This window comes from Moschus berezovskii, chromosome 16 (assembly GCF_049115385.1).
Source record: "Moschus berezovskii isolate FMDL1 chromosome 16, NW_MosBer_1.0, whole genome shotgun sequence".
NCBI classification, from domain to species: Eukaryota; Metazoa; Chordata; class Mammalia; order Artiodactyla; family Moschidae; genus Moschus; species Moschus berezovskii.
In genome coordinates, this window is record NC_142475.1 from 73,472,709 (window position 1) to 73,497,909 (window position 25,201).

Sequence of the window (25,201 nt, forward strand, 5' to 3'; positions counted from 1 at the left end):
GGTATTCTCAGGAGTCTTCTCCAGCAACACAGTTTGAAAGCATCAATTCTTTGGTGCTCAGACTTCTTTATGGTCCAACTCTCACATCTGTACATGCTTCCTGGAAAAACCACAGCTTTGACTATACAGACCTTTGTCGGCAAAGGGGTATCTCTGCTTTTCAATATACTGTCTAGGTTTGTCACAGCTTTTCTTCCAAGGTGCAAGCATCTTTTAATTTTGTGGCTGCAGTCATCATCAGCAGTGATTTTGGAGTCGAAGATAATAAAATCTGCCACTGTGTCCACTTTTCCCCTATCTATTTACCATGAAATGATGGGACTGGATGCCATGATCTTCGTTTTTTGAATGCTGAACGATTTTTTGAATGCTGAGTTTTAAGCCAGCCTTTTCAAAGATTTCACCTTCATCAAGAGGCTCTTAAATATTTCCTATTTGATAAACCCAGGAGCTCACTTTAAATCTTGTAATTCCTCCACACCTCATCTCTCTCACTGGAAGTTACACTTTGTATACACTTTACATTTTTTTTTTTCCCCAGGAAAAAAAAAAAAAAGCTTATTTTACATGTCAAAACAATGAGGCTATACTTCCACCCACCTTGAAAGCAAAGAAAAAGAAATAATTGTGCACTTGATGATGATTCAAGCCAGAAGACAAACACTTATACCTAAAGGAGACCTTCTCTAGAGACAAACAAACCAAACACAGTTTGCTAGAACATGTAAATGTACCTGGATGCCTATGTACTTCTTCAAACTGAAGCATTTTCTCAAACTGATGAAAAAGGGGAAAGGTTGACAGGGAGTCTCCATCAATAACAGATGCAGTGTTCCTGGAATTCATTGTCACAGTGTGTGTGCCCCTCAGGGACATGGGCACCAGGCTAATAAAGGATACTTAACCCACCCCAGAGTTCTTGCCTGGAGAATCCCAGGGACGGGGGAGCCTGGTGGGCTGCCGTCTATGGGGTCGCACAGAGTCGGACGTGAGTGAAGTGACTTAGCAGCAGGGCTCACCTTCATGAATCAACATGAATTCAAATAATTTGGAAGGATAAGGCATATTATCTTCAAAAATTATACTGAAAATAGTTCAGTATTTCACTTCTGCAGTAACAAAAAACATACTAGTGAATATTTCAATTGCACATGTAAGGACTTCCCTGGTAGCCCAGTGGTTAAGACTCTGCATTTCCACTTGAGGTGGTGCAGGTTCGATCCCTAGTTAGGGAAACTAGGATCCCACATACTGCAAGGCACAACTCAAACAAACAAACAAAATCCCCAATCAAACAAACAAAGAAAGAAATGAGAATTCAACTGCATATGAAAAATGCTGTGAAAAAGTATGAGAAAACACCTATTTTTTAAAATGATAAAGAGAGCTTCCAGGGTTGGGGAAGGGGGTGGGGTGGGGGATAGGAACCTTCCTAAGAGAGATGACAGATTCATGTCTATGATTTTTTATGAATAATATTTATGAAATAGGCAGCCTACGAGTCCTATACATTTCTTTTTAGATGTTTTGAGTTCCTGCCTACTCTAAATGGAGTAATAAAGCATTGACTGTTTGATACATTTTAATTTCACATGGGGTTGAATATCCCAAAGATTGATATTGGACTAATATCAATTAGACAGGATTAGAACCATCAGCAGAAGTTTTATTTTACAATAGTGAAAATTTTAAAGGGAAATTGTAAAACAAAAAATAATTTTGAGTCATACCCACACCACAAGTTTTGATAACTCCACACGGAGCTTACCTGTTTTTTTACTGAACGACTACTCATAATTTTTTCTACCACTGGACCATCTGCATCAACAGATTCCTAAAAAATAAAGCAGAAGGAATGAATGCAAAGAGAGCATGTCATTCTAAGCTATAAAAGTGAGAAACCATTCCCTTTCCCAATCTCCCTCCAAACCCTTTAAATTCATACCCTTTAAATCACTGGGCAGGATCGCCAGTGGGAAATACAATTGTAAAGAACAAAAATCTCCCTCTATAGAAAGGCAAAAGGGAAGATCTGTGTTTATTACTTCGCGATTATGTGGTTTAATTGCATGGACTAGCATGGGTCTCCAAAGCCAAGGAGCATTCAGAAACTCCAGCTGCCAAGAGAAATGATCTCCGCATGATGGCAAAGACCTGACTTCTCCCTGCCTGGACCCATGGGGTAAATATACTCATCATTCTGTTATTGTAGGCAGCTTTGATCTACGGAGGTCACACAAAACGTTACAGAACAACCTGACAGAGTGCAAATTACCAAATGAAATACAAAACTGCATTTAATATATTTTTCAGTGGGTTACCGGTTTGTTAACTAAAGCACAGTGATGGTAGGAAGAGGACTTTAAAAGGGAGGGGGGGGGGGGAAAGAGATCTTCACAATAATCAATCCTCCATCACTACCCATATTTTATAAGCTCTTTTATCCATCATTTACATTGCATGGAGAATAAAGTATGCCCTGCTGGGTACTACACGGCAGTAATTTCATAAAGGGGTTCTTATGATGCTGAGCAGCAGGAGACAAGCCTGAGTGGCTTATTAAAGTCCCAGAAGCTATACAGACTGAACTCTCGGAGGGAAATTCAGTCTCCCTGCAGCCCAGCTCTGACTCATCCTCAACAGGGACCATCAATTCTCCAAAATGGTGTCAAATTGTGTATCACAGGCTCACACTAAAATAAATTTCAGTGAACAGGGTTTTTTTAAAAAACCTACTTCTAAACCACTGATTTCCCAAAGTGTGTTCACCAACACGAGATGGGTGTTTCCAGCTCAAAGTCCGACGCTTCAAATGAACTTCTCAGGTACCAGCTATAAAATCTGCAGCCTACTCTTTGAAATGCACGAGGGAACCCCGCACACCTGGCCGCTCACCTGTGGCTCTGACTGTGAGGTGGTGGAGGGGGAGTCTCTCCCAGCAGCATCTGCGTCATCGGCCTCCTCATCAGAGATCTTGAACTCCAAGTCCTCGGTGTATCGCTTTCTCTTCACTTGCCTGCTGGACCGTCGTTTCTAAAACAAAAACCCGCCAGGGAGGGCTTAGAAAGCTGATGCTCATTTCTGTTTCTTAGACTGGCATGGGTATATTTATATTACAAAACAACAATGATCTTAAAGAAAAGTCGGTGACTGTAACCTTGTAAATCACACAAGACATCACACTGGCAACAAATACGATGGGAAAGGGGGAAATCTGAAGTCAGACACCTGGCAGGTCAAGGTCCTGCCACTCCTGGCTATGTGGCCTTTAAGTGCACAGTGGTAGTAGCAACGCATCTCCCTCCTTATTCAGGCGGTGAGTTGCTCAAAAGTGAAGGCAATACTGAAGCTTGGTGGTGGATATATAAGACTTCATTAGGCCATCCTATTTTTGTTTATTAAAAAAAATTTTTTTTTTCCATGATAAAAAGTCTAAAAAAACCTGAAGGCATTAGAAGATACTTTGTGAATTATAAAGTTCTATATAACTACAGTTAGATTATTATCCCAGATACCAATAAGATTTCAGAGGCCCATTTAAATACAAGGTGTGCATTTTAATCTTGGTCCTAAAAGAAACAGTTTGAACATTTCTGAAGAGATGAAGGACTGAATGGCAGAATTTATAATGAGCAACTATGATAAGGAACTTTACTTTTAAAATTTTTGACTGCATGGATTAAAATGCAAAGGACTGTTAACAGTATTAGTAGGAACACTGGCATGATGCTGTCTCATCCAGTGGTCAAAGCAGAACCTAATAAACTTTTTGCAGGACCAGTGTGGTCAAAATCTAAAACCTGCCCACTCATCCTGGCAAGCAAACTCCTAGGAAGCTACTGGATGCATCCAGAAGATAAATGATTAACTAAAAAGAAAAGCAAGTCACATAACAATTGGTTGCTTACAATCCTAAGATTAGAAAAACTTTTTGTATCTATCTGCATGTGTGGGCCATCAATATATTAACTCCTCCAGAGAAATACACTGTGTTCTTGTTTACTTTCCTATGACCCAATGAATATTTGTTTAAAAAAATTAATGTATATGTGCATGTGTTCAATAATAGGAAAAAAATCTGAAAAGACACAACAAACTGTTAAAGCTATTAATTCTGAGGAGTGAAATAAATGGAGCAGAAGGAAAGATTCAGCACTTTTTGTTCAAAACAATTCTAGACTGTTTGACCTTTTTGATACACAAATAGGTTTGTCTGTTAATTAAAAATGGAGATAAATAACTTTCTCATTAATATGTGTATGTGATAAAATCTAAGTCTAAAATGACTTGTGTAAGTTTTAAATCACTGAGCAAGGCAAGACTATTCAGATGAGCTGGAAAAGCACACGGAATGAAAAGAATACGGAGAAAAGTAACACTGATACAAACTGTTTTCTAAGAGTCATGAAGAAGAACTTTCTGAAGAGCCTTGCGAGTTTTTTAAAGTTGGGACAGTAAGGCAGAGAGAAGCAAATCACCCCACCACATGGACCTCGAGAGGTAGGGGCCAGAGACCGACAGGGCCCAAGTCGGGACCACCAAGCTCCAGCACCCTGTACCAGAGACTGGGACCCACTCCGTTTTACTGTATTAAATCTGTGCTTCCCCTGCTCTCTAAAGGGGGTGGGAGGCTGCTCACAATACAACTGGTACAACAGGACCCGCAGATGGGTCATTGGAGACTGTGAACTTTTAGCTCTACATCTAGGTATTGGGGGGAGAGGGGGAGGCATCCAAATTCTGACTTTCCCCTTTGACCTCCCTCTCCTCTCCAGAATAACCAATTCCACGTGGAGGTGACGCAGAGGCCAGCAGGGGTCCTACCACGGCCCATCCCGCCCCATGTCACCTTGTGAGCCCTGGCACTGCGTGTCCCCATGAGAATGAGCCTGGTCTCTCACTGTGTGACCCTGAATGAGTTATTTTAGGGACCTCAGTTTCCCGATCTGTAGAATAGGGGTAAGGGTAGTAGCTGCCTCATAAGTATGCTGTGACGATCACAGAAGAAAATTCACTGGAAGCATTCAAAATGGGGCAAGGCACGTGCTAATGCTAAATGCAGTTAGTAGCATTACGGTCATCAGCAACTAGCTCCACTTCTGCAAGGAAAGTCAGGAAGCAGTGAGGCTCTAAAGCCAGGCTGCATTACACAGCCTCCTTCCTCTCTTCCCACAGCTCATCTGAAAGTAACTCCTCTTCTGCCTCACTTTATCACCTCCCACTTCTGACTGTCAATTTCTTTACGATGTAAGAGCCTATTATCAGGAACAACATTTTAATTTGGTGAGATTTTAGCATAATCTCTGTATTTCATTTGATGTATCAATTTCGCTAAATGGAAACAGATTAATCTTTATTTTCATCTTTATGTCATTCCTGTAAGGAGAACGTGCTATGAATGACACATCTGTGATGCTTTACCAGGTTTCCGTGGCTGGGGCCACACTGCCCCAGGATTCTTTCAGTGCAAGTAACTAAACATCCTTGGACAGAGTCTAAGACAAATCTACTTTAAACTAAACCCCACTCTGATAATGAAGAAATGTTCTGGTGCAATAAGACAGGGACTTTTTCTTTATAGAAATGTACGTATGGTGAATATAACTTATAATGAAAGTTTCTCCTCATATCAACTTTCTGTTACATAAGAGTAACAAAAAAATACAATTAGAACTCAATTTTCTGAACTGTTTAAATTTTATATGGCTTCTCTACCTTCTAAATAATAACTGATCTTAAGTTCATTTATTTTAGGTATCAAGGTTCCTTTACCAATTTCCCAAAATAAAATAATTTATTACATAATAGGCTTCTTTAAGATCTGTTAGATTATTATTATTTAAAAGATTTGGAGAGTATGGCTGATTCATGCTGATGTTTGAGAAAACAACAAAATTCTGTAAAGCAATTGTCCTTCAATTAAAAAAGAAAAAAAAAAGATTGGGGGGATCAAAGTAAAGTGTAAGAATTGCACTTAAAGCTCAAAACTTTTGAATTAACACAAAAATAACTTGTTAAACTTGGACTGTTTTAAGAATTTTCTTATAGCTAAAATAGGTATACTGAACAGGAGATTTATATGTGTTGTCACAATCTCACTGTGGCAGTACTTTGTGACACAATTTTCAGCTGGCTGAAAGAAAAAATAAGACATGGCATTTACTAGAGTTTAAACAATCAATCATAAAACTCAAGAACTACACGCCCTTTACTAAAGCGTGTGCGACAGGAAGAAACACAACAAACCAGCAGGCAGCATCACTTCCTGCGCAGAGACCCAGGAGGGACACTGAGAAAGAGTGACTTGTGTGGTTACTGACTTCAGCTGTGCAGCCCAGGACAGTTCAGCACCAGCCAATGAGAAAGGATGCACCGATGTCCATTTGCATTGATTAGCATTTTCTATAACTGAAATGCAGAAGGGGGAAAAACAAAACCAAACACTGGTATTTCCTAAAGTCCATTTGGGTCTACATTAATGCAAATGGATTTTTAAGATTCAGTAGTGTTTGTGAAAGAACTACAGGATTTTCTTCACCTGTGTGAAAGACTTCTTCATATTGTCCAAATACTACTACATGAAGGTCCTAGTTTAAGCAAAGACAATTCAGGGGGAAAAAAAAACACCTGTGAGCATAAAAATTAAACTCAAAATCATTAAAAATACTTTAGTTTAAAATGCCCTAAATATCTACTCACCTCCCCCATACCTTTTCACGGACATATAAAGTCAGAGGAGATTACAAAATTAACTCAAACTGCCAGAGGTTATCCGGAGAAGGCAATGGCAAGCCACTCCAGTACTCTTGCCTAGAAAATCCCATGGATGGAGGAGCCTGGTAGGCTGCAGTCCATGGGGTCGCTAAGGGTCGGACACGACTGAGCGACTTCACTTTCACTTTTCACTTTCACACATTGGAGAAGGAAATGGCAACCCACTCCAGTGTTCTTGCCTGGAGAATCCCAGGGACGGGGGAGCCTGGTGGGCTTCCGTCTATGGGGTCACACAGAGTCGGACACGACTGAAGTGACTTAGCAGCAGCAGCAGCAGCAGCCAGAGGTTATCACTATGTTAGTTATAGAACCAAACCAAGCCAAACCAAAACACCTCCATTCACTCATTCTCTCTTTCCCCCTTTCAGGGCCTCTTAGGTTAGGCCATTCTGTGACTTCATCGGTATCAGGGAGTTCTAGTTAAACACACACACACAAACAAAAGCCATCTGAAATTCTTTAGCACAGAGCTGTATATTGCAAGTACTTTGTTTCTAACTTTAAAGCAAATTAGTAGGTACAAAGAGTACTGAATATGCAATAAACCATTAAAAAAGGTCAAACTTGCTTCCAGGGGCTGCTTTCTATCCTGGCAGGACGCTCAGTAACTGCTCCTTGACAGCGGAGATGTCATTCACAGAAGCCACGTTCCCAGGCACCCCAGAGGACCACGCTGGCATGCTTCCAGGGAACGTAACAAGGAAATAATGTTCAACAGTCACGTGGAGGGATCCCTTCCTTACAGTCCTCTCAGTGGAGGCAGTGTGCTTTACACGCAAGAACCTGAATTCCCGATGTTTATTTCAAGGCCAGTCTTTCAACTGATTCCTATAAAATTGTCCAAAAGTCAGGAGAATCTAACACTGGACAATCGTGCAGTGCTGCCATCCAGAAAGTCACTCAGTTGGTTCACAGAAACTTTAGTATTACACAAACACATCTCGACTCTGACCATCGGATGTCAGAAAACTTAAGATGAGGTACAGATTACATCTTCAACTTTGTTCTGCAATATAATTGACAGGGAACCAAACTTAGGAGAAATTTAGAAATGTGGATGAAGCTCTTAATGAACCAATATATTAAGAACACATTAACACTAACATATACATAAACATGAAAAGATACCTTCACAGAAATAAATGTAAAGAGCCTGTTTTATTTATCATAGAGTCAAAGATGGCAAAACCACAAAGTCAGGAGTTTAATTTCGGGCTGGCTGCCCAGTTCTCATCACAATGGATATAATGTTCCAGACAACAAAAACCCATCTTTACAGCAGCTCTATAACAAAGACAGGTAGGTCCAGTGCACTTGATATGCAGCTAAAGTTACCCACGCTCAACAACCACGACTCAGGATCAGAATAAAGGTATTACCTGAACACCTGGGTCTTCATCGTCTTCGGGAGGAGGGGATGGTGGGGGCGTTTTGTCCAAGTCTGAATTTTCAGAACCTTCTGTTTTTCCCTTGTTGACCTTTTTCTTCAAAGCACTTGTTTCTGAATCAGGTTTCTTATTACTAGAATTCAAAGTGGATCACTTAGTGTTCACTTTTTCATGAGGTTCTCCACACGCCCCATGCCTCTGTTTCCCACACAAACATCCCCGAAGTATCAATAACCGTGGATAAATCAACGCATGTTGGCCATCGAGAGTTAAACAGTACTTACTCTCAATGAATTTTTACAGCAAAACCCCATACTGATGACCTTCGGCAAATATCTGACCTAATTAAAAAGAAATGGCATGCAAAAACTGCTAATAATCACACAGAGTACATTTGTTCATCGAGACAATGAACAGTCTCTGCCAATACAGCAAGCCCTGATGAAAAATCGGATTAAGAAGTTGTTTTGCTATCAAGTTTTTAAGGCACCAGAATATGTTTTTAAAACTTTCAAGGAAAGCTGGAACATAATGATCACTTTTCACATCTCCTGCGGATAACTTTAAACACCCCTAAGTCCTTTTCGTGACCAGAAGTAGTGTGCGTCCTCTTTTACATCATTCACCTACATTTTAATCCAATTTTAATCCAATTTATAATCTTTTAAAATATAACAAAATATATAACAATTTCCTCTTCTACACAGTTTTATTTAATGCTGTGTTCTTAGGTAAATATAAGCTTTATTTTGGTGCTAGGAATTTTTTTTAAGGTGTCACAATAGCCTGTTTTTCAAAAGCTAGGTCTCCAAAATACAAAAACAGAGTGACCCCAATAATTCAAGTTCACGATCCATAGCATGTTTTCATCAAAGGTAAACAGGATTTGAATGTTACCAAAGTCAAAAGACAAGAATGAACTGTAAGAAGAAAAAAAATTTTTTTTAATTTAAGTCTACCATCACCTTTAGAACCTTTATTCACCATCCTTTTAGAATGCACACTTAGTGCCACCTTTCACAGCAATTTCCAAACCAGCCTCAAGGTTTCCTAACATTGTTTATTATCATTTATTATGCAACATGTAAAACAATCCAACCTCAGTAACAATTACTTTTTACTACTGAAAACAAAAGATACATTTCAAAAACCTTTAAAAAGTTTGAGCTTGTAAATTCCTAAAAAAGTATGCTGCCAGAATGCATTAAGTAGCATTTTGTTTTTTAGTCCCAACTATTATAAAAGGAAAAGAGGCCAGGATACCTAAATGCTTTAATTTCAGTAAAGCACATGTCATGTAAAACATTTCAAAAATATGTGTTAATATAACTGTACACCTAAAAGGGATTTTTGCAACGAATAAATGAGATATTTGATAATACTAGTCATTTTCAAATCCTCAGAGCTTGTTTTTTATTTTGTGCTGTTAATATCTTAGCCTAGTAAACAGCCACATAAGGAAAAAACTTACAATGATTCAAGATTATAGAAAACAGCAGTTAGGTTTACAGACTTCTTTTTAATTAAAAAAAAAAAAAAAAGGCAGTGTCCTAAAAACTTTAGGCCCCCAAAAGATCCACAGAAAGCATAATATTTTTTAAATTAAAAAAAAAAAAAAATCCATACAAGAGTTCCTCATCCAACTATCCCAGTGTTTATGCTACACATGGACAGCAGTCTCCCCTACTATGAGGCTCCATTCCCAGCATTTATTTCCGCTCTAACTGCCACAAATTATACAATACTACAGCTGAACGCTGGGCCCCTTTCCTTTCATCTGCACGCCAAGAGCAATCAGATTACCCTGGTAACCAGCGGTCACATGACCAGCACCTGCTCTTTTGGCTGGATGCCACTGACTAAAGCCATCTGCTTCCCTCAATCAGCTTTCAAACATTCTCAACACCTGCGCTGCAGTGTTTTGTGGTTTCTTTTATCAAATCAGTGCAAAACTGCTTCCAAAACTTTACATATTTCTCAAATTTGTTTAATCAGAGGTAGGCCTGTCACGGAGTTGAACAGCTGCCAGGTAAAGCAAGTTGGCGGCTCATCCTCTGCCCGTGCCCTCTCCACCCTGGAGTGCAGGACACCATTTGATTTAGTGGGGTTACTGCACCCGGGGTGAACCATCCTCCAGGAGAGAAAGGCTCGCTGTCCCAGAGCCCGCCGGAGCCCAGGTCTGAGGAGATGTCAATCTGCCTAAGAAGAGACGTGCTCATCCTTTTCCATCTGTCCTTGGCTGGGGACGCGCCCCATGGAAGCTCTGGGACCACCCGAGTTCGGACAGGACCCTTCCAAGTGCATGGACAGAACGCTGGCAGTCCAGGGAAGCGCCCACCCCAGCTCCGATGACTGGAGGAGTTCTAATCTCAGTAGATCCTGTGTTGTTCAAGCTTCTCAGAGGCAGCTAAGCGTTTCCTTGCTAACATCTCATGACATCAAACCAGGAACACACGAAGAAGTCAAATGCTACAAAGCCTTCATGTCACCCCAACAAACAACAATCCAGGACCAGAGAGTTATTTACATCAGATTGCCTTTGCCACTATTTTGCAGTAAGCTCATTTGGACTTTCAATTGTTACATTAAAACTGCTTTGCCCCCAAAAATCCAGAATCAGTTTTTTTTTCCACAGCCAATGAGGGTAATCAGAGCACTGATTTCAGACAGCCCTCAGTTCACATTCCAGCTCTATCACTGCTAACCTGTTTATGATCCTGGATACATCTTTAAATTTCCCTGAGCTTCAGTTTACTCACCTACAAAATGACGTTACTAATTACACCCTGCTCCAAGACTCGATCTTTCCAGCACCTGGCACCCACGGCTGGGAACTGTTCTCTGACTGTGGCTCAGACCCACGGGGCAGAATAACCAGCAGACACTTAGGGACAGGCCACACTACGTTGTGACTGCTTCATCTAAGCCACTCGAAGAGAAGGAACATCCTGTATCAACAGAGTTCAACACCAGCTCAAAGGACAAACGAGCAGCCCAGCCCAGCAGCCACTGCTTTAGTGCAGACACGTATCACATCCCACCATGACTGTCACAACACCCAGACTGCTGGAAAAAGGACACGAATCCCAGGGCCACAGCCGGGACTCAGATGTGTGAGGTTCAAAACTGATCTTTCGCGATGTCAAAGCAAAAACATACACATTCTTCTTCCAAGTTATAATCCGGAGAGCTTGAGCACATGGAGAGGGCAGCTCTTCTGGTAGGGGAGAAGGGAATGGTATTAACCAGGCCACTACACCCCTTGACCAGACACTACGAGGTGGGGGAAGAGACCCCTGGGCTACTTGGCGCAGATCTACAACCTCACGGCGCCACCAACAGCTGCAGTGCTGGCCTTGGCCAGGCGCCCCATCTGCAAGGATGGCGAGGAAGACTGGGCTGCATGGGGTCCCCCCGTGAGTGGCCTCCGTGGAGAAGCCACATCTGTCCTCATGCCTACCCTAGACCAGCTCTGCCCACCTCCTTCCCCGAGCTCTGAGATGCGGTCCTGCCACCTGCAAACAACACCCGCAAACCCATCCTCCAGGCATCACCAGGGCAGCTGGCTCACAGGCAAACCTGACTGAGTCATTCTGCTGAAGTCCAGTCCCACGTGTGCTGACGTCTGAGTTCTGCACGCAGCTTTTACAGTCGGCGACGTGAACTTTCTTTTTCTACTCTTCCCACATCCTAAACCCCCCCATCCTCCACCCTATGGATACACAGAAGCACTTTTGAAAGCATACACACGTCTCCTCAACCTCCACTGCCCCTCGCTTACTCATTTGCAAGGCTCAGGTGGATATCACTCACTCAGAGAACCATTTTCTGGCCACCAAAGTCTGGATTAGTCAGATCGCACACCCTCTACATGCCACACGACATATCCCACACACAAGAGATATTTAAAACACACAACACTGGGGGCCAACATAACTGCAATGCGGTGAAACCGAAGCACTGTGTCTGTGTGTTTTTCTCCAAATATCCTATAAGCTCAAGAAGGAACTGTGTCTTATTTATCTCTGTATTCCTCATGTCTGGTCAGGTGAGGTTAGATGAGTGATTTAACAGTAAAAGTAACAGGGAAAACAACAAACACCTACACAGTTCTAAGTATTTGCAGCTCAGGCTCTGTGGTTGCTAACCCATTTACGATAACCCCACATAGATTCTATCTTTATGAAGCTCAGTAAAGTGAGGCTAAAGGACTACCCAAACAGAGTGAAACCCAGCAATGCCCCAAACCCTGTGCATCTTGATGCCTGCCCTCTGTACCCACGAAAGTTCTTTCATTTCCTGATCCTTATCGCCCATCATTACTGGTGTGGCCGAGATGTAGGGCCGCCCCTTCGTGAAGCTGGGCGGGCCCCTGCATTCTTGGAAAGGGGACTTCTTTCTGGGGATGCTGCTGGTGGTTGGCAGCGCCACTGTCCCTCCACCAGCTCTACTCACATGTCACATCTCACCATGAGAGGCAGGTCATGGTGGTGGACAGCAGGATGTGCTCAGGGTCAACAGCTAAGTGACACGTGGGTCACCTTGACAGACCAAGCTCTAAAGTTCTGTTCCCCACCCCGTGGGATCAAAGCCTGCACCACCCTGACGAGAACTCCGAGAAGCAAGTGGTGGGTTCAGAGAGGAGGGATTTACAGGAGGGGATCAGCCCCTCAGAAGGATGGTATTCAGCATGTGGCTATAAGAGTTCACAGCCATGGGCCAAGGGATGGTCCCTGGAAAGGGGCTGAACACATAAATCCCAGCTTGGATACAGCACATGGATAATGAAGATTTTCTTTGGTGAGAGAGAGTACAGGTTTTTTAAACAAGACTTTATGCAAAGGACCAGGACTTACAGGGAAGCCAGCTAGCTGCCCTGGTTTGTTACAGAGTGTAAACATCGATTAACATTAGCCTAAGGATCTAAGTCCTCCAAGGAAAGAAAGTTTGAAAAGGAACCATATTCTGGAACCAAATGGGATCAGAGGAATAGAGTCAGCTAGTGAAGCAGCTGAACAGCAGCAGGGATTCACCACACAGACCCTCAGATGGAACACGCTGGCGAAGGGCCTCCTCACATTGGGAAAAATCAACCGTGAGGTTTGTGAAAATTAAACAGGCCTGTTTTCAGGAAATCAAGCCAAAGTGTCACACTACTGTTTTTTAGGAGAACAAAGAGTATTGAAACATATCCTTATATTTTACATACTCAAAAGGCTTTTCCGTAAGAAACCAAATGTCATAAATGAGAAGTGAGCAATGTCCATGGCACAGGAAGGGTGTGACTTGTCATGATTCAGAAAGATCACATATGATACAATCCGTGAGCCGCTAGGGTTGCAGGCTCAAGGCTGGTAGGAGGAAAGCGTCTGGCCTCTCAGCTTCACGTTTTCCTCTGAGTTTTTAAACAATAAAAAAGAAAATTAAAAGATAAAGAGGCAAACTAAAAAAAGAGCAAGATAAAGGGCTGAAAGTTCAAAAGGATCAATGAGGGCAACATAAAATGTGATATATCATGAAGTAAGGCCAACTCAATAAAATAAAATGTCCTAAGACGTTTAAAATTTTTTAATTTAATAGCTAAACTGGGATGTGATAAAATGCAAGTGACAGAACAAAACTAATGAGGTAAGTGTGAAGACAAATTCTGCAGGACAGTCAAAACCATACATCATCACTTTCATAAGAAGGCCATCAGGGTTCCCTGGACCAAGGGTCCAGTGGTGGTCAGCAGCCAGTCCAAATGCTTGAGACTCCCCACAAGGAAAGTACCAGGATGGGATACTCCCAGGAAGGACTGGAGCAAGGCCCCCTTTTCCCACAACCTCCCAGCAATCGTCCCTCAGCTGTTGAGCCACCCCGAACTACTCCTCAACGCCACCCACAAATTCTTCATCCCATGGTCCTGTTTGAGAAAGAGAAAGTCAGGAGAGCTGAGAAGTGAACGAGAGAGGGGATTAGAGAAAGGAACTGTTTTACTTCTGAACAACAAACTTCAATGACAATCAATAAACTTTTTAAGTTCTTGATTACTTATTTATTAACTTATTACTTTAAGTAGTTTTTAGAGCATCAACTACCCACTAAGTACCTTAACTGTGCTAAATTTCTAGAAAGGGAATAGCAAAGAAGGATGGGAAAGATACAGAAACCTAACCTGTTTTCATTTAAAATGTCTAATTCAGACTCAATACTGCTCACCCTCATATCTTACTATCAAACTGTCCAAGAGTGAGGAAATGGTCAAAGCAGATACACGCTCAGCCGAGTAAGCAGCCATCCCAGGACCTGCCTGGCTCCAGAGCCCAGGCCCTGGGGAAAACCTCTCCTGGTGAATGTCTTCTGTTACTTGGACTCATCCCTGGGCAGGTTCCAATAACATCAGAACTTGGTCCTAAGGAGGGGCTTCCCTGGTGGCTCAGATGGTTAAGAATCTGCCTGCAATGCAGGAGACCCGTCCTGGGTCAGGAAGATCCCCTGAAGAAGACAATGACTACCCACTCCAGTATCCTTACCTAGAGAATCCCATGGACTGAGAAGCCTGGTGGGCTATGGTCCATGGGGTCACAAAGAGTTGGACACAGCTGAGTAACTAACACTACACTCTGTCCTGAGGAGAGCTCCAGCTGACCATTTTATAGAGAAGAATATTAAAAAAAAAAAAAGAAAGAAAGAAATGAAACATAAAGTACAGCAGAAAGTCCTCCTGAAAGAGCTAAACCCGTTTTTAATGTTGAACAGATTCTAGGTGTGTGGTGGAAAAAAAAAGACATCATACAGTCACAAATTATCACCAAAAGACTAAAAGCTATTGAGTTTTATGGACTGAATCAATAAGGGCTTCCCTGGTGGCTGAGTTAGTAAAGATCGCCTGCAAGGCAGAAGACCCAGGTTCAATGCCTGGGTCAGAAAGATCCCCTGGAGAAGGAAACAGCAACCCACTCAAGTATTCTTGCCTGGTAATAATCCCACGGACAGAGGAGCCTGGCGGGCTATACTTCATGGGGTTGCAAACAGTCAGACACGACTGAGGGACTAAACCACCATCAGAAGTAAGACGGAAGCAAAATCTAGTGAGCTAATGTGTCATCAGATACCAGAAACTCAGCAAACATCAGCATCAGCCCACGGCTCTGCCTGGCACTGAGATACAGCAGAAAGGATTGGGCATACAACTAGGGCAGAAAGCAGGCCTTTCACTGCCCTTCTACCATGGGATATTCTTCCAAGAGCCAAACAGCAGGGCCGATATTTGGCAGCTTGTGCCAAGTCCTAAGATGCTCATCTATTTCATGAGCAGCATTCCCACAACCAGGACGGAGACAGTGTGGCTGGCGGTAGCAGCCAGAGCCCAACTCCCTAGATTCAAGAGCATCTTCCCTGATGCACCAGGGTGGCTAAAGTCAACCCGGGAGATAGGCAGCCCACTCTCGGTGAAACTGAGTGAGGTCCAGAGGTGGAGAATTAGGCGCAGCAAATTTAAGGCCCAGGAAAAAAAATAAATCTCACTACCCACCCAGACAGGAGAGGCAGAACTCCCACATTACACTGTTCCTACAGGAATCAGGGCACACATAAAATCAGTCATCTAATGGAAGTTTAAGGGTGTTGTTTCTCTAAAATTAAAAGACAGAGAGCGAGAGACAGAGAAAGCAGTGTCTTTTTTGTTAATCCTGTACCCTCCAGCTCCCTATTCGACATTGAGAGCTCAGTCACACGGGCATCTATGGGCAGGATAGCTGATGCAAGGACTGGCCTCTCACGTGCCTGATGCTCTCAGGGTAGCTTTGCATCCAACATCCCACAGGGGCCTTTGGGCAGAAAACAGCTAGCAGGGAGAGCTTGACATATCATGTGACAGGGTCAACATCCGTACGAAACTTCATACTTCTCAAAAATGTTTTCATAACCATAGAAATCTTTTAACAATAATTTTGGCGCTAGTGGTAAAGAACCCGCCTGCCAACGCAGGAGACTTAAGCCATACCGAGTTCAATCCCTGGGTTGGAAAGAGCCTCTGGAGAAGGAAAAGGCAACCCACTCCAGAATTCCTGCCTGGAGAATCCCCATGGACAGAGGAGCCTGGAGGGCTATAGTCCATGGGGTTGCAAAGAGTCTGACATGACTGAAGTGACTTAGCACTCACACGTGATTTCTCCTGCTCCTCATCTTCCAACCCTGACATCACCACCATGTCTCCTATGCTCCACCCTAAATCCCACTTATGAAAGACATCAAAGAAATGCATCTCCAGGAAAACCACCCTTCACACATATCCCTTTGCCTTCTAGGGCCTCCTCACCTCTCCTCTGATGGGTGCAGTGGGACCTCCCCCACACAGACCACAATGCCAGCAGGCCTCCACTCTGAATTCCGCTGCAGCTCGCTGGACAGGCAGGGCCAAACTCCCAGCAGCCCCAGTGTGGTCCAAGCCTGCACTCAGCCCAGAGCATGAGTCAGCAGAACTTCTGTTAAGGGTCAGTGTTGCAGGGCCTCCTCTGTCCCCAGTAAGTGTAAATGGACTCAGGTACTGTCAGACGTCAGTCTGTACTGAAAAGCAGCTGACCACTCTCCCTCCCTGCTTGTCTTCATTTAAGATAAACCAGAAGGGGGAAATGTTATAATGTGGCCTGTCACTGGCATAGGAAAGGCTCCCAAGTGGTTCTACCGAAGGAAAGAAGGATTTGGGATTAAGGAGACCCCATGGACATGTTTGCTCTCTTCTCACTTCTGAGTCCTTTTGGCTTCCCAGGAGGCCTTATTGGTAAGGAACTTGCAGGAGACATAAGAGACATGGGTTTGATATCTGGGTCAGGAAGATGCCCTGGAGGAGGAAATGGAAACCCATTCCAGTATTCTTGCCTGGAGAATCCCATGGACAGAGGAGCCTGGCCGGCTACAGTCCATGGGGTTGCAAAGAGTCGGACATGACTGAGTGACTGAGCACGTACATGGCCCGTTTATCAAAGAGAAGACAATCTTTGAGATCAGCAGGTAAGGGGGTACCTGGCTATACCCCGGCCCAGAGCTTGGATGTACTGACCAGAAGCAGACAGGGCAGGCCAGTGGGCAGGCAGATCACATGATGTCCATGAGAAGTTCTTCTTAATCCTCACCAATACCAAAAGGGCTCAAGAGTTCCTCTGTGACCACATGCTAGAGAAACCTATACCCACTTGAGGCACAGTATCTAAAACACCTGTACAACTATTCAGTGTCTTAGGTCAAAACCAAGTCACAGCATGTGAGTAGAAGAAAGAACAAATAAATAGAAGAAGAACTGCTGGCTTAATTCAGTTTATCTGATGGGGAGATACCTATCGAGGTATTTTGTACTTATTAGTAAAATGAGTTGAATGGTTTGTTTTTGTGTGCAAGTAATTTTACATGTTTAAGAGCACACTATAAAATATGAATTAGTTGGTTGAAATACACCACCATTGGGCTTGCTGACTGAATGACTGAATAAAAGTATTTCTCAGGTAAATGCTGCTACTCTTTAGGATCATAATTGAGAAGATAGCATCTGAAAAGCTACAGTTGTTAGAAGAAAGTCACTACATAAATATTAATGAAAGTGTGGTATGCAAAAAAATACACTTTACGTGTTTTTGGTACTTGTCTTTCTAAGACAAGAACAGTATGGTTGCTTTCCACTTTAAAATATCTTCACTCTTAATTGAGAAGTAGCATTTATAGCTTCCTACTAACTTTACTACTTGGGGGGGGGGGGCGGCGGCAACGGGGGAGAGGGGAGCAAGGAGTCAGATGAATTCCTAGAAACTGCACCAGTAGCAAATCTCCATGGCTTCTTTGAACTGAAGCTTCAACAGTCAAGTCACACCCTTTGGCCAAGTTCCCTTCTTTATGTACATTCAAAGAATCTTTATATAGCTAAATGCACCACTAAATCCTTCAAAGTCATTCAAAGGAAGCACTTCCTCCAAATTCTCTCATTGCACAAGGCCCAAGCACACACAACAGAAAACTCATTGAAGGGAAGGCCACAAATCCTCTAATTTCAGCTCTGTGACCCCTTCCATATGCAAAAAAGTATCCTTTCCAAGCCACAAATGTCTTAGCCCTTATTTTCAATATTAACTGACAATATTTGAAGGCTATAAAAGACACCTGAAGAGCTCACAAGAAAAACATGTGGAAAAATATGTATTTAAGGTAAAATGGAAAGGGGGGAAAAAAGATATAGCTCTAATTAGAAAAGAGGAATATTGCCCATACTTTTTTTTCCATCATTAAGATATTAAGTGACTCTTTTCTGAAATGCTGACACCTTTTTCTGTTTTACTACTATTCTATTATGCAGGGTTTCCCTGGTGACTCAGCAGTAAAAGAATATGCCTGCAATGCAGTTTCGATCCCTGGGTTGGGAAGATCCCCTGGAGAAGGAAGTGACAACCCGTTCCAGTATTTTTGCCTGGGAAATCTCATGAATAGAGGAGCCCAACGGGCTAAATTCCATGAGGTTGCAAAGAGTCAGACATGACGACCAAACAACATCCACCATTGTATGCAACAGCTTCTGGACAGTTCTTTTAGGTTTTCCTGCATAGGCCAGACAGATTCAATCATATGTTGTTGCCAAAAGGGCCCGTCTGCCGGGAATGGCCACAAATTTAAGCCTCAGAGACTCAAAGGAACGAAGTGGCCTGACAGGTTGAGAGAATGAAGCCGTGGACGCACACAGGAAAACTGGTCCCGCTGAAGACAACCATCCTTTCTCACGCGCTATGTTAGCACGAGTGTGTCAATGATACAAACCCAGTTCTCTGCAGCCTGGACACAATGCAGACCACTAACAGGTCACTGCTGTCACCAGACACTCAGAGCATGAGTTTGTTACCAGAAATCTTGCGAGTGACCCAGCAGAGAGGGCCAAACGGGAGAGATATGAGCAGTTCTACAGTAACTGTTTCCTTCCATTTCTGTTTATCCCTTCTGTTCCAGCCCTCTGTAGGAGAATTATTTTCTGTATAAACAAATTCATCAAGTTAACTTATTCAAGGATGTAAATAACCGGTATCACATAACGTTCTGCAAAACAAAATTGCCACTGCTGTATTCCAGGGCTTACAGCAACCTGCTCCAGCAATTCAACCCCAGCACTGACATAACCCAAACCTCCCATTACCTTCATCACTGCATATTCAATTTACATAATTATTCTGCTATGCTATTCAGAATTTACATGCAGTTGTGTGCAATCTGCTTATCCTTGCTTGGGGGACACTTTTTCCTTCCTAGCCTTAAAGGAGACCACAACTCAAGTGTCTCTGTTCACCTGACCAGCAGAAACACTGCAGCTCAGCAAAACAATGGGTTGGCTTGTTAATTAAGTCAATGACAATCCCTGTTTGGTTACCATATTCTCCGACAGCCACGCTCATCAGACCATCAACAACAGGAAAACCTCTCTCAGGCACGTCCTCACCACACTTCATCCTAAGTCGGCAAGTGGCCGGTTAAGAAGTCAAGTCACTGGGGTCAACAAAGGTGCCACCGACGATCTTGGTGGCCCTCCTGGTGGCCGCCCACGTCTCCAGGACATGCCCCCTCCCCACTGGCATTCTCCAGACACTACAGAAGGGCTCCCATCAGTTACTATCACACCACTTGGGGGAGAACAATTGTCACCTATGGCAGCCACTGACAGAGACTACTAGTCATAAGAAGAAAAAAAAACTACTAGGCTTTCTTCTCGGAGAAGGCAATGGCAAGCCACTCCAGTACTCTTGCCTAGAAAGTCCCATGGATGGAGGAGCCCGGTAGGCTGCAGTCCGTGGGGTCGCTAAGGGTCGGACACGACTGAGCAACTTCACTTTCACTTTTCACTTTCACACACTGGAGAAGGAAATGGCAACCCACTCCAGTGTTCTTGCCTGGAGAATCCCAGGGACGGGGGAGCCTGGTGGGTTTCCGTCTAAGGGGTCACACAGAGTTGGACACGACTGAAGTGACCTAGCAGCAGCAGCAGCAGGCTTTCTTCTTGGGAGAAGATAATCACACACCTTCCTCCTGCTGAAAGTGTGTGACTCTAGGGCAGGGCTGCTGCTCAGTCTCAACCATGCTGACTGCTCCCCAAGCACGGACACACACATCAGGCTGGGTGGCCAAGGCCACAGACGAGTGTCACCAAAGGGTCTTCTGAGGATAAAGGCAGAGTCTGTACCTGCACCAGGGAGGTGGGGGAGGGGCCGGGAAAGACTGAATTTGATGCTCCAAGCTCCTAATGGTTGTTTATGGCAACTAGGGATGTTTCAACAAGTTTCACTGTTAAAACAGGATAATTTAGTATCTTCCCCAACCATGGAGAAGGAAACAGCAACCCACTCCAATAATCTTGCCTGAAACATCCCATGGACAGAAGAGCCTGGCAGGCTACAGTTCACGGGGTCACAAGAGAGTAGGACACGACTGAGCAACTAAACAATGTATCCTACATGGCCTAAGGATATGTTAAAGTCCATTCTTAAAGACAGGGTCAGTCTGAGGTAGACTGAGAGCTTCAAAGAATACAGTTGGGAATTGATGACCATTATCCAACTTCTATGCAGAGTACATCAAGAGAAACGCTGGGCTGGAAGAATCCCAAGCTGGACTCAAGATTGCTGGGAGAAATATCAATAACCTCAGATATGCAGATGACACCACCCTTATGGCAGAAAGTGAAGAGGAACTCCAAAGCCTCTTGATGAAAGTGAAAGAGGAGAGTGAAAAGGTTGGCTCAAAGCTCAACATTCAGAAAAGTAAGATCATGGCATCTGGTCCCATCACTTCATGGGAAATAGATGGGGAACAGTGTCAGACTTTACTTTTTGGGGCTCCAAAATCACTGCAGATGGTGATTGCAGCCATGAAATTAAAAGATGCTTACTCCTTGGAAGGAAAGTTATGACCAACCTAGATAGCATATTAAAAAGCAGAGACATTACTTTGCCAACAAAGGTCCATCTAGTCAAGACTATGGTTTTTTCAGTGGTCATGTATGGATGTGAGAGTTGGACTGTGAAGAAAGCTGAGCACTGAAGAATTGATGCTTTGAACTGTGGTGCTGGAGAAGACTCTTGAGAGTCCCTTGGACTGCAAGGAGATCCAACCAGTCCATTCTGAAGGAGATCGATCCTGGGTGTTCACTGGAAGGACTGATGCTAAAGCTGAAACTCCAATACTTTGGCCACCTTATGTGAAGAGTTGACTCACTGGAAAAGACTCGGATGCTGGGAGGGATTGGGGGCAGGAGGAGAAGGGGACGACAGAGGATGAGATGGCTGGATCACATCACCAACTCGATGGACATGAGTTTAAGTGAACTCCAGGAGTTGGTGGGACAGGGAGGCCTGGTGTGCTGCGATTCATGGGGTCGCAAAGAGTTGGACATGACTGAGCGACTGAACTGAACTGATCCAAGAACTGATCCAAAACACTAAGATAAAAATTGAAGACAGATATATTTTGAGGCTAGTTTTGGTGATATATTTTCTGAATTCCAGAAAACTTCTTGAGACCATACACTCTTTCACATTTAAAGTTAAAAAAAAAAAAATTCTTTTTAGATTTTGCAGAAATAAAGCACATGCCTCTTCCTACCAAAAGCACAACACTCAGATTTAAGCAACTGTGTATTTTTAAAACCCCCTTCATAAATCAGACCGAAATTCTAACAGCATCCTCTTGGCTCACATCCCTGTCTTAACACAGTATCTGCAAATAGTAAGCCCCCAATAAAATATTTCTTAAGTAAATGAAAACGAAACTTATAATGGATTGTGAGTTTAGAAGAGTGTTATAAGGAGAAAAAAAACAAAGGCTTTCAATTAAGAGACCATATACCAAGGCATCAAAGAATGCTCCTAAGTAAATGCAAACATCAAGTTACCCATCAGACCTGATTATTGAATATATGGTTCTCCATATCTACAAGGAAGTGGTCCCAGGATCACGGCAGATACCAGAATCCGAGGATATTCAAGTCCCTTGTGGAGGGCCAGCTGTAACTCAGTTATTCGGGCACCATATAAAGTACTGACAACAAAAGGTTTTCTTTTAATTACTATGATTCAAATTTTCAAAACACTACAGAATAATGCATTGGGTTGTTTAGATCTTTTCAGCGGGAAGTTGGAAATCCCAGTTTGTCCTTCTGCTTTGCAGCATCTCTCTAGCCACAGAAACCACGCCCTCTCTGTGTACCTGCTCTTGATATACAGGATCGCCCACAAGCCCAAGGCTGCCTGGCCCGCAAGTTCGCAAAGCGGGGATACAGCGCCATCAATCTCAGGGCTGACTACCCATGCACGCCACACGTGCACATTCGCCTGTGGTGGGTTGTGTGGGGTGCGTGTTTTCTACACTAGTTTTACAAACAGGTTTGGGGTAACCAAGTCTGACCATACTTCCATCTGGAAACTATATTTTATAACATGAGCCATATTCTGAAAAATAGATTCAGATGTTTGGAACTGGTTCAGAACAGTTGTAAGAAATGTTCGGTACAAATAAAAAAAATTAGTCTTCAATGTCTTTTCCTCTCAGTTTTTCTTACTGAATAAATATGCCTCCTGGGGGGTCAGAAAGTCGGTGGGGAAGTACGGAGGGGAAGGAGGGCATGTAGGAGGCTTTTTCCCTAGAACCTAAACTACATGGTCTTATCCGAGGCATATCTAATGGGTAACTGCTCTTTGATTTGTCCCACGTGGCCCACTAGGATCTCCACCCTGCCCCTGGAAGGCTCACTCTGCCTGCCAAATGGGGAGAATTAATTCTCCTGTTTCAATTTCTGGGAAGCAAGACTGAAAAGCCTGGTGAAATACAGTGACTTGTCTGGCTTCTATAATCCTTCTTACCTGGTTTGGCATTGTCACTGAAAATGAGGTTGGTGGTCTAAGCTTACAATTATGCTGGTAACCTGGTTCTATTTGTTAAATGCCAGGTTTTCACAAAAATATAAGACAGTGATTTCAAATAAACGATTCTTCACCCAGTAACATTTCTAAAAATCTAACACCCGAATCGACAACTCATAATAAGGGGAGTCCTAAATTTTAGAATGCGTTAACACCTTCACTTGTTAGTTTGGGTGTGAGAAAGAAGCTTAACAGTGAGGACAAAAATCAGAGTGACCCCCGCCCTTGAGCTGCCCCCTCTCCCCCCGACCATTCCATAGGTTGTAACTGTTTGGTGCTTGTGTCTCTACTGTTTGGTGGCGGGTGTTTCTGCCCGCAGCCTACCTTGACTTTTTGCTGGATTTGGGTTTTGGCGTGGCAGTTTTTACTTTCTTTTCCTTTGGCTCTTTGGGAATCTTAGGGGCTTTCGGGGTCTTGGGTTCCTTGGGCTCTTTTTTCTCCTTGGGTTCTTTCGGTTCCTTGGGATCTTTTTTTGCCTTCTGCCTTTTCTTTTTCTTTTTCTCTTCTTGGGACCCGTCTAGTGAGTTCCTGTTTAGTTCCTGGTTATCAACCCCACCAGGGAAGTCATCTTTACCAAAGTTTTTACTGGGATCCTCTGCAACAATGTGGTTGTTCTTCTTTTTCTTCTTCTTTTGCTGTGGCTGCTGTTCTATCGACGGCAGGTAATCATCACTCTTCACTAGCTGAGCGTTCGGTCCACTAACCTGAGTCATATCCGGCACTGGTTTCTCTAGAAAGGGCTCCGATGGAGAATGCTAAGAGACACAAATAGGAATTGAAATTAGTTTATCATTCTTCGTAGTTTAGAAAGGAACTGAAAGTTATTGCTGATAGTTCTCAAACTTACTCTACACTCAAGGTAGCAAACTTAACCCACTATACAGTTGTGAAACTTATCTTGTCTCATCCAAAAAATAGATTTCTTCAACAAGAAAGCTTTTAAATGAATACATTTAAAGAGAGCAACTTAGTAATACAGTAAAAAAAAAAAAATTCTGTTCAGGAGAAAGAAAATTTCTCATTCAATTTAAAGACACTTTCCATGTCCTTAGCACTTGTGTAGGAACTGATGAAGGATGAAACAGCAGCAAAAACAAAGCCACAAAGACAGAATTCAAGTGGAATTTTCCCCATGCAGGAATGAGAAATTAAAGATGATAATTAAGTCACTTTTAAAAACAGGCAAACTGAGCTCTGTAAGAATCAGATACTGTGCAAGTTTGAAGTACGAGTATAAACACACAAATCTTATACAAGTCATTTCTAATTTAAATGACATTCAAATGTCAAATTAAAAGCATATATGCCAGCTTATATGTGGACAGGGCTTCCCTCATAGTTCAGTTGGTAAAGAATCTGCCTGCAATGCAGGAGACCCAGGTTCAATTCCTGGATTGGGAAGATCCCCTGGAGAAGGAAATGGCAACCCACTCCAGTATTCTTGCTTGGAGAAACCCATGGACAGAGGAGCCTGGCAGGCTACAGTCTATAGGGTCTCAAGAGTCAAACACAACTGAGCAACTACACACATACCAGCTTAATGACTTTGGGTTGGTTAGATTTCTGGTACTGATACGCAAGGCAGATAATGTTTTTATAAGTTATTAAAGCTTTACAGTTCCAAATCTTACACAGAGGAAGGGAGGGAAGAAGGGAGGGGGGAGACAGAGAAAGAGATCCCCCAAAAAGTCAATCTGACATGACTTGCAGGAGATTTTTGACATCCTCTGGGACCGTATCCAGAGATGGTCTTAAATACAGTGGAGAATACCAACACCTGGGACAGGATGCTGACAACAGGGGTAGAGGACAGCCTGTCTCCACTGTAAGCTATGACATCTAACGCGCCTTTACATTTCAACGCAATCCTTGAAAATGTTACATCTGCAAGCATCATTCATTTTCTGCCTTTTTCATATGCTTCTCCAGACACTAGATAGTAACCATAATATAAACAGCAACAGTAGTAACAGCCACAAGTGTGCATGGAAAACTCCTACCACATGGTGGGCCTGTGCAAGGTAAGCACTTTAGCCTGGGACACCATTCGATCCCTGCGCCAGCCTGGAGAGCTCTCTGTGGACACAGACGCACTCACGTGATGCGTGTGCCCAAGAG

The 25,201-nt window shown here is 43.2% G+C and overlaps 1 protein-coding gene across 3 annotated transcripts in view; it reads right to left on the reverse strand.

Moving 5' to 3' along the window:
• CHD7 (chromodomain helicase DNA binding protein 7) overlaps positions 1-25,201 on the reverse strand; it is a 195,490-nt gene that overhangs the window by 64,540 nt on the left and 105,749 nt on the right. For all 3 annotated transcript variants that reach the window (XM_055432544.2, XM_055432542.2, XM_055432543.2), the window contains exons 3-6: positions 23,408-23,838; positions 8,154-8,295; positions 2,896-3,033; positions 1,769-1,834 (exon numbers count right to left, since the gene is read on the reverse strand). In XM_055432544.2, the coding sequence (XP_055288519.2) occupies positions 1,769-1,834; positions 2,896-3,033; positions 8,154-8,295; positions 23,408-23,838 (777 nt within the window). The remainder of the gene's footprint in view (positions 1-1,768; positions 1,835-2,895; positions 3,034-8,153; positions 8,296-23,407; positions 23,839-25,201) is intronic.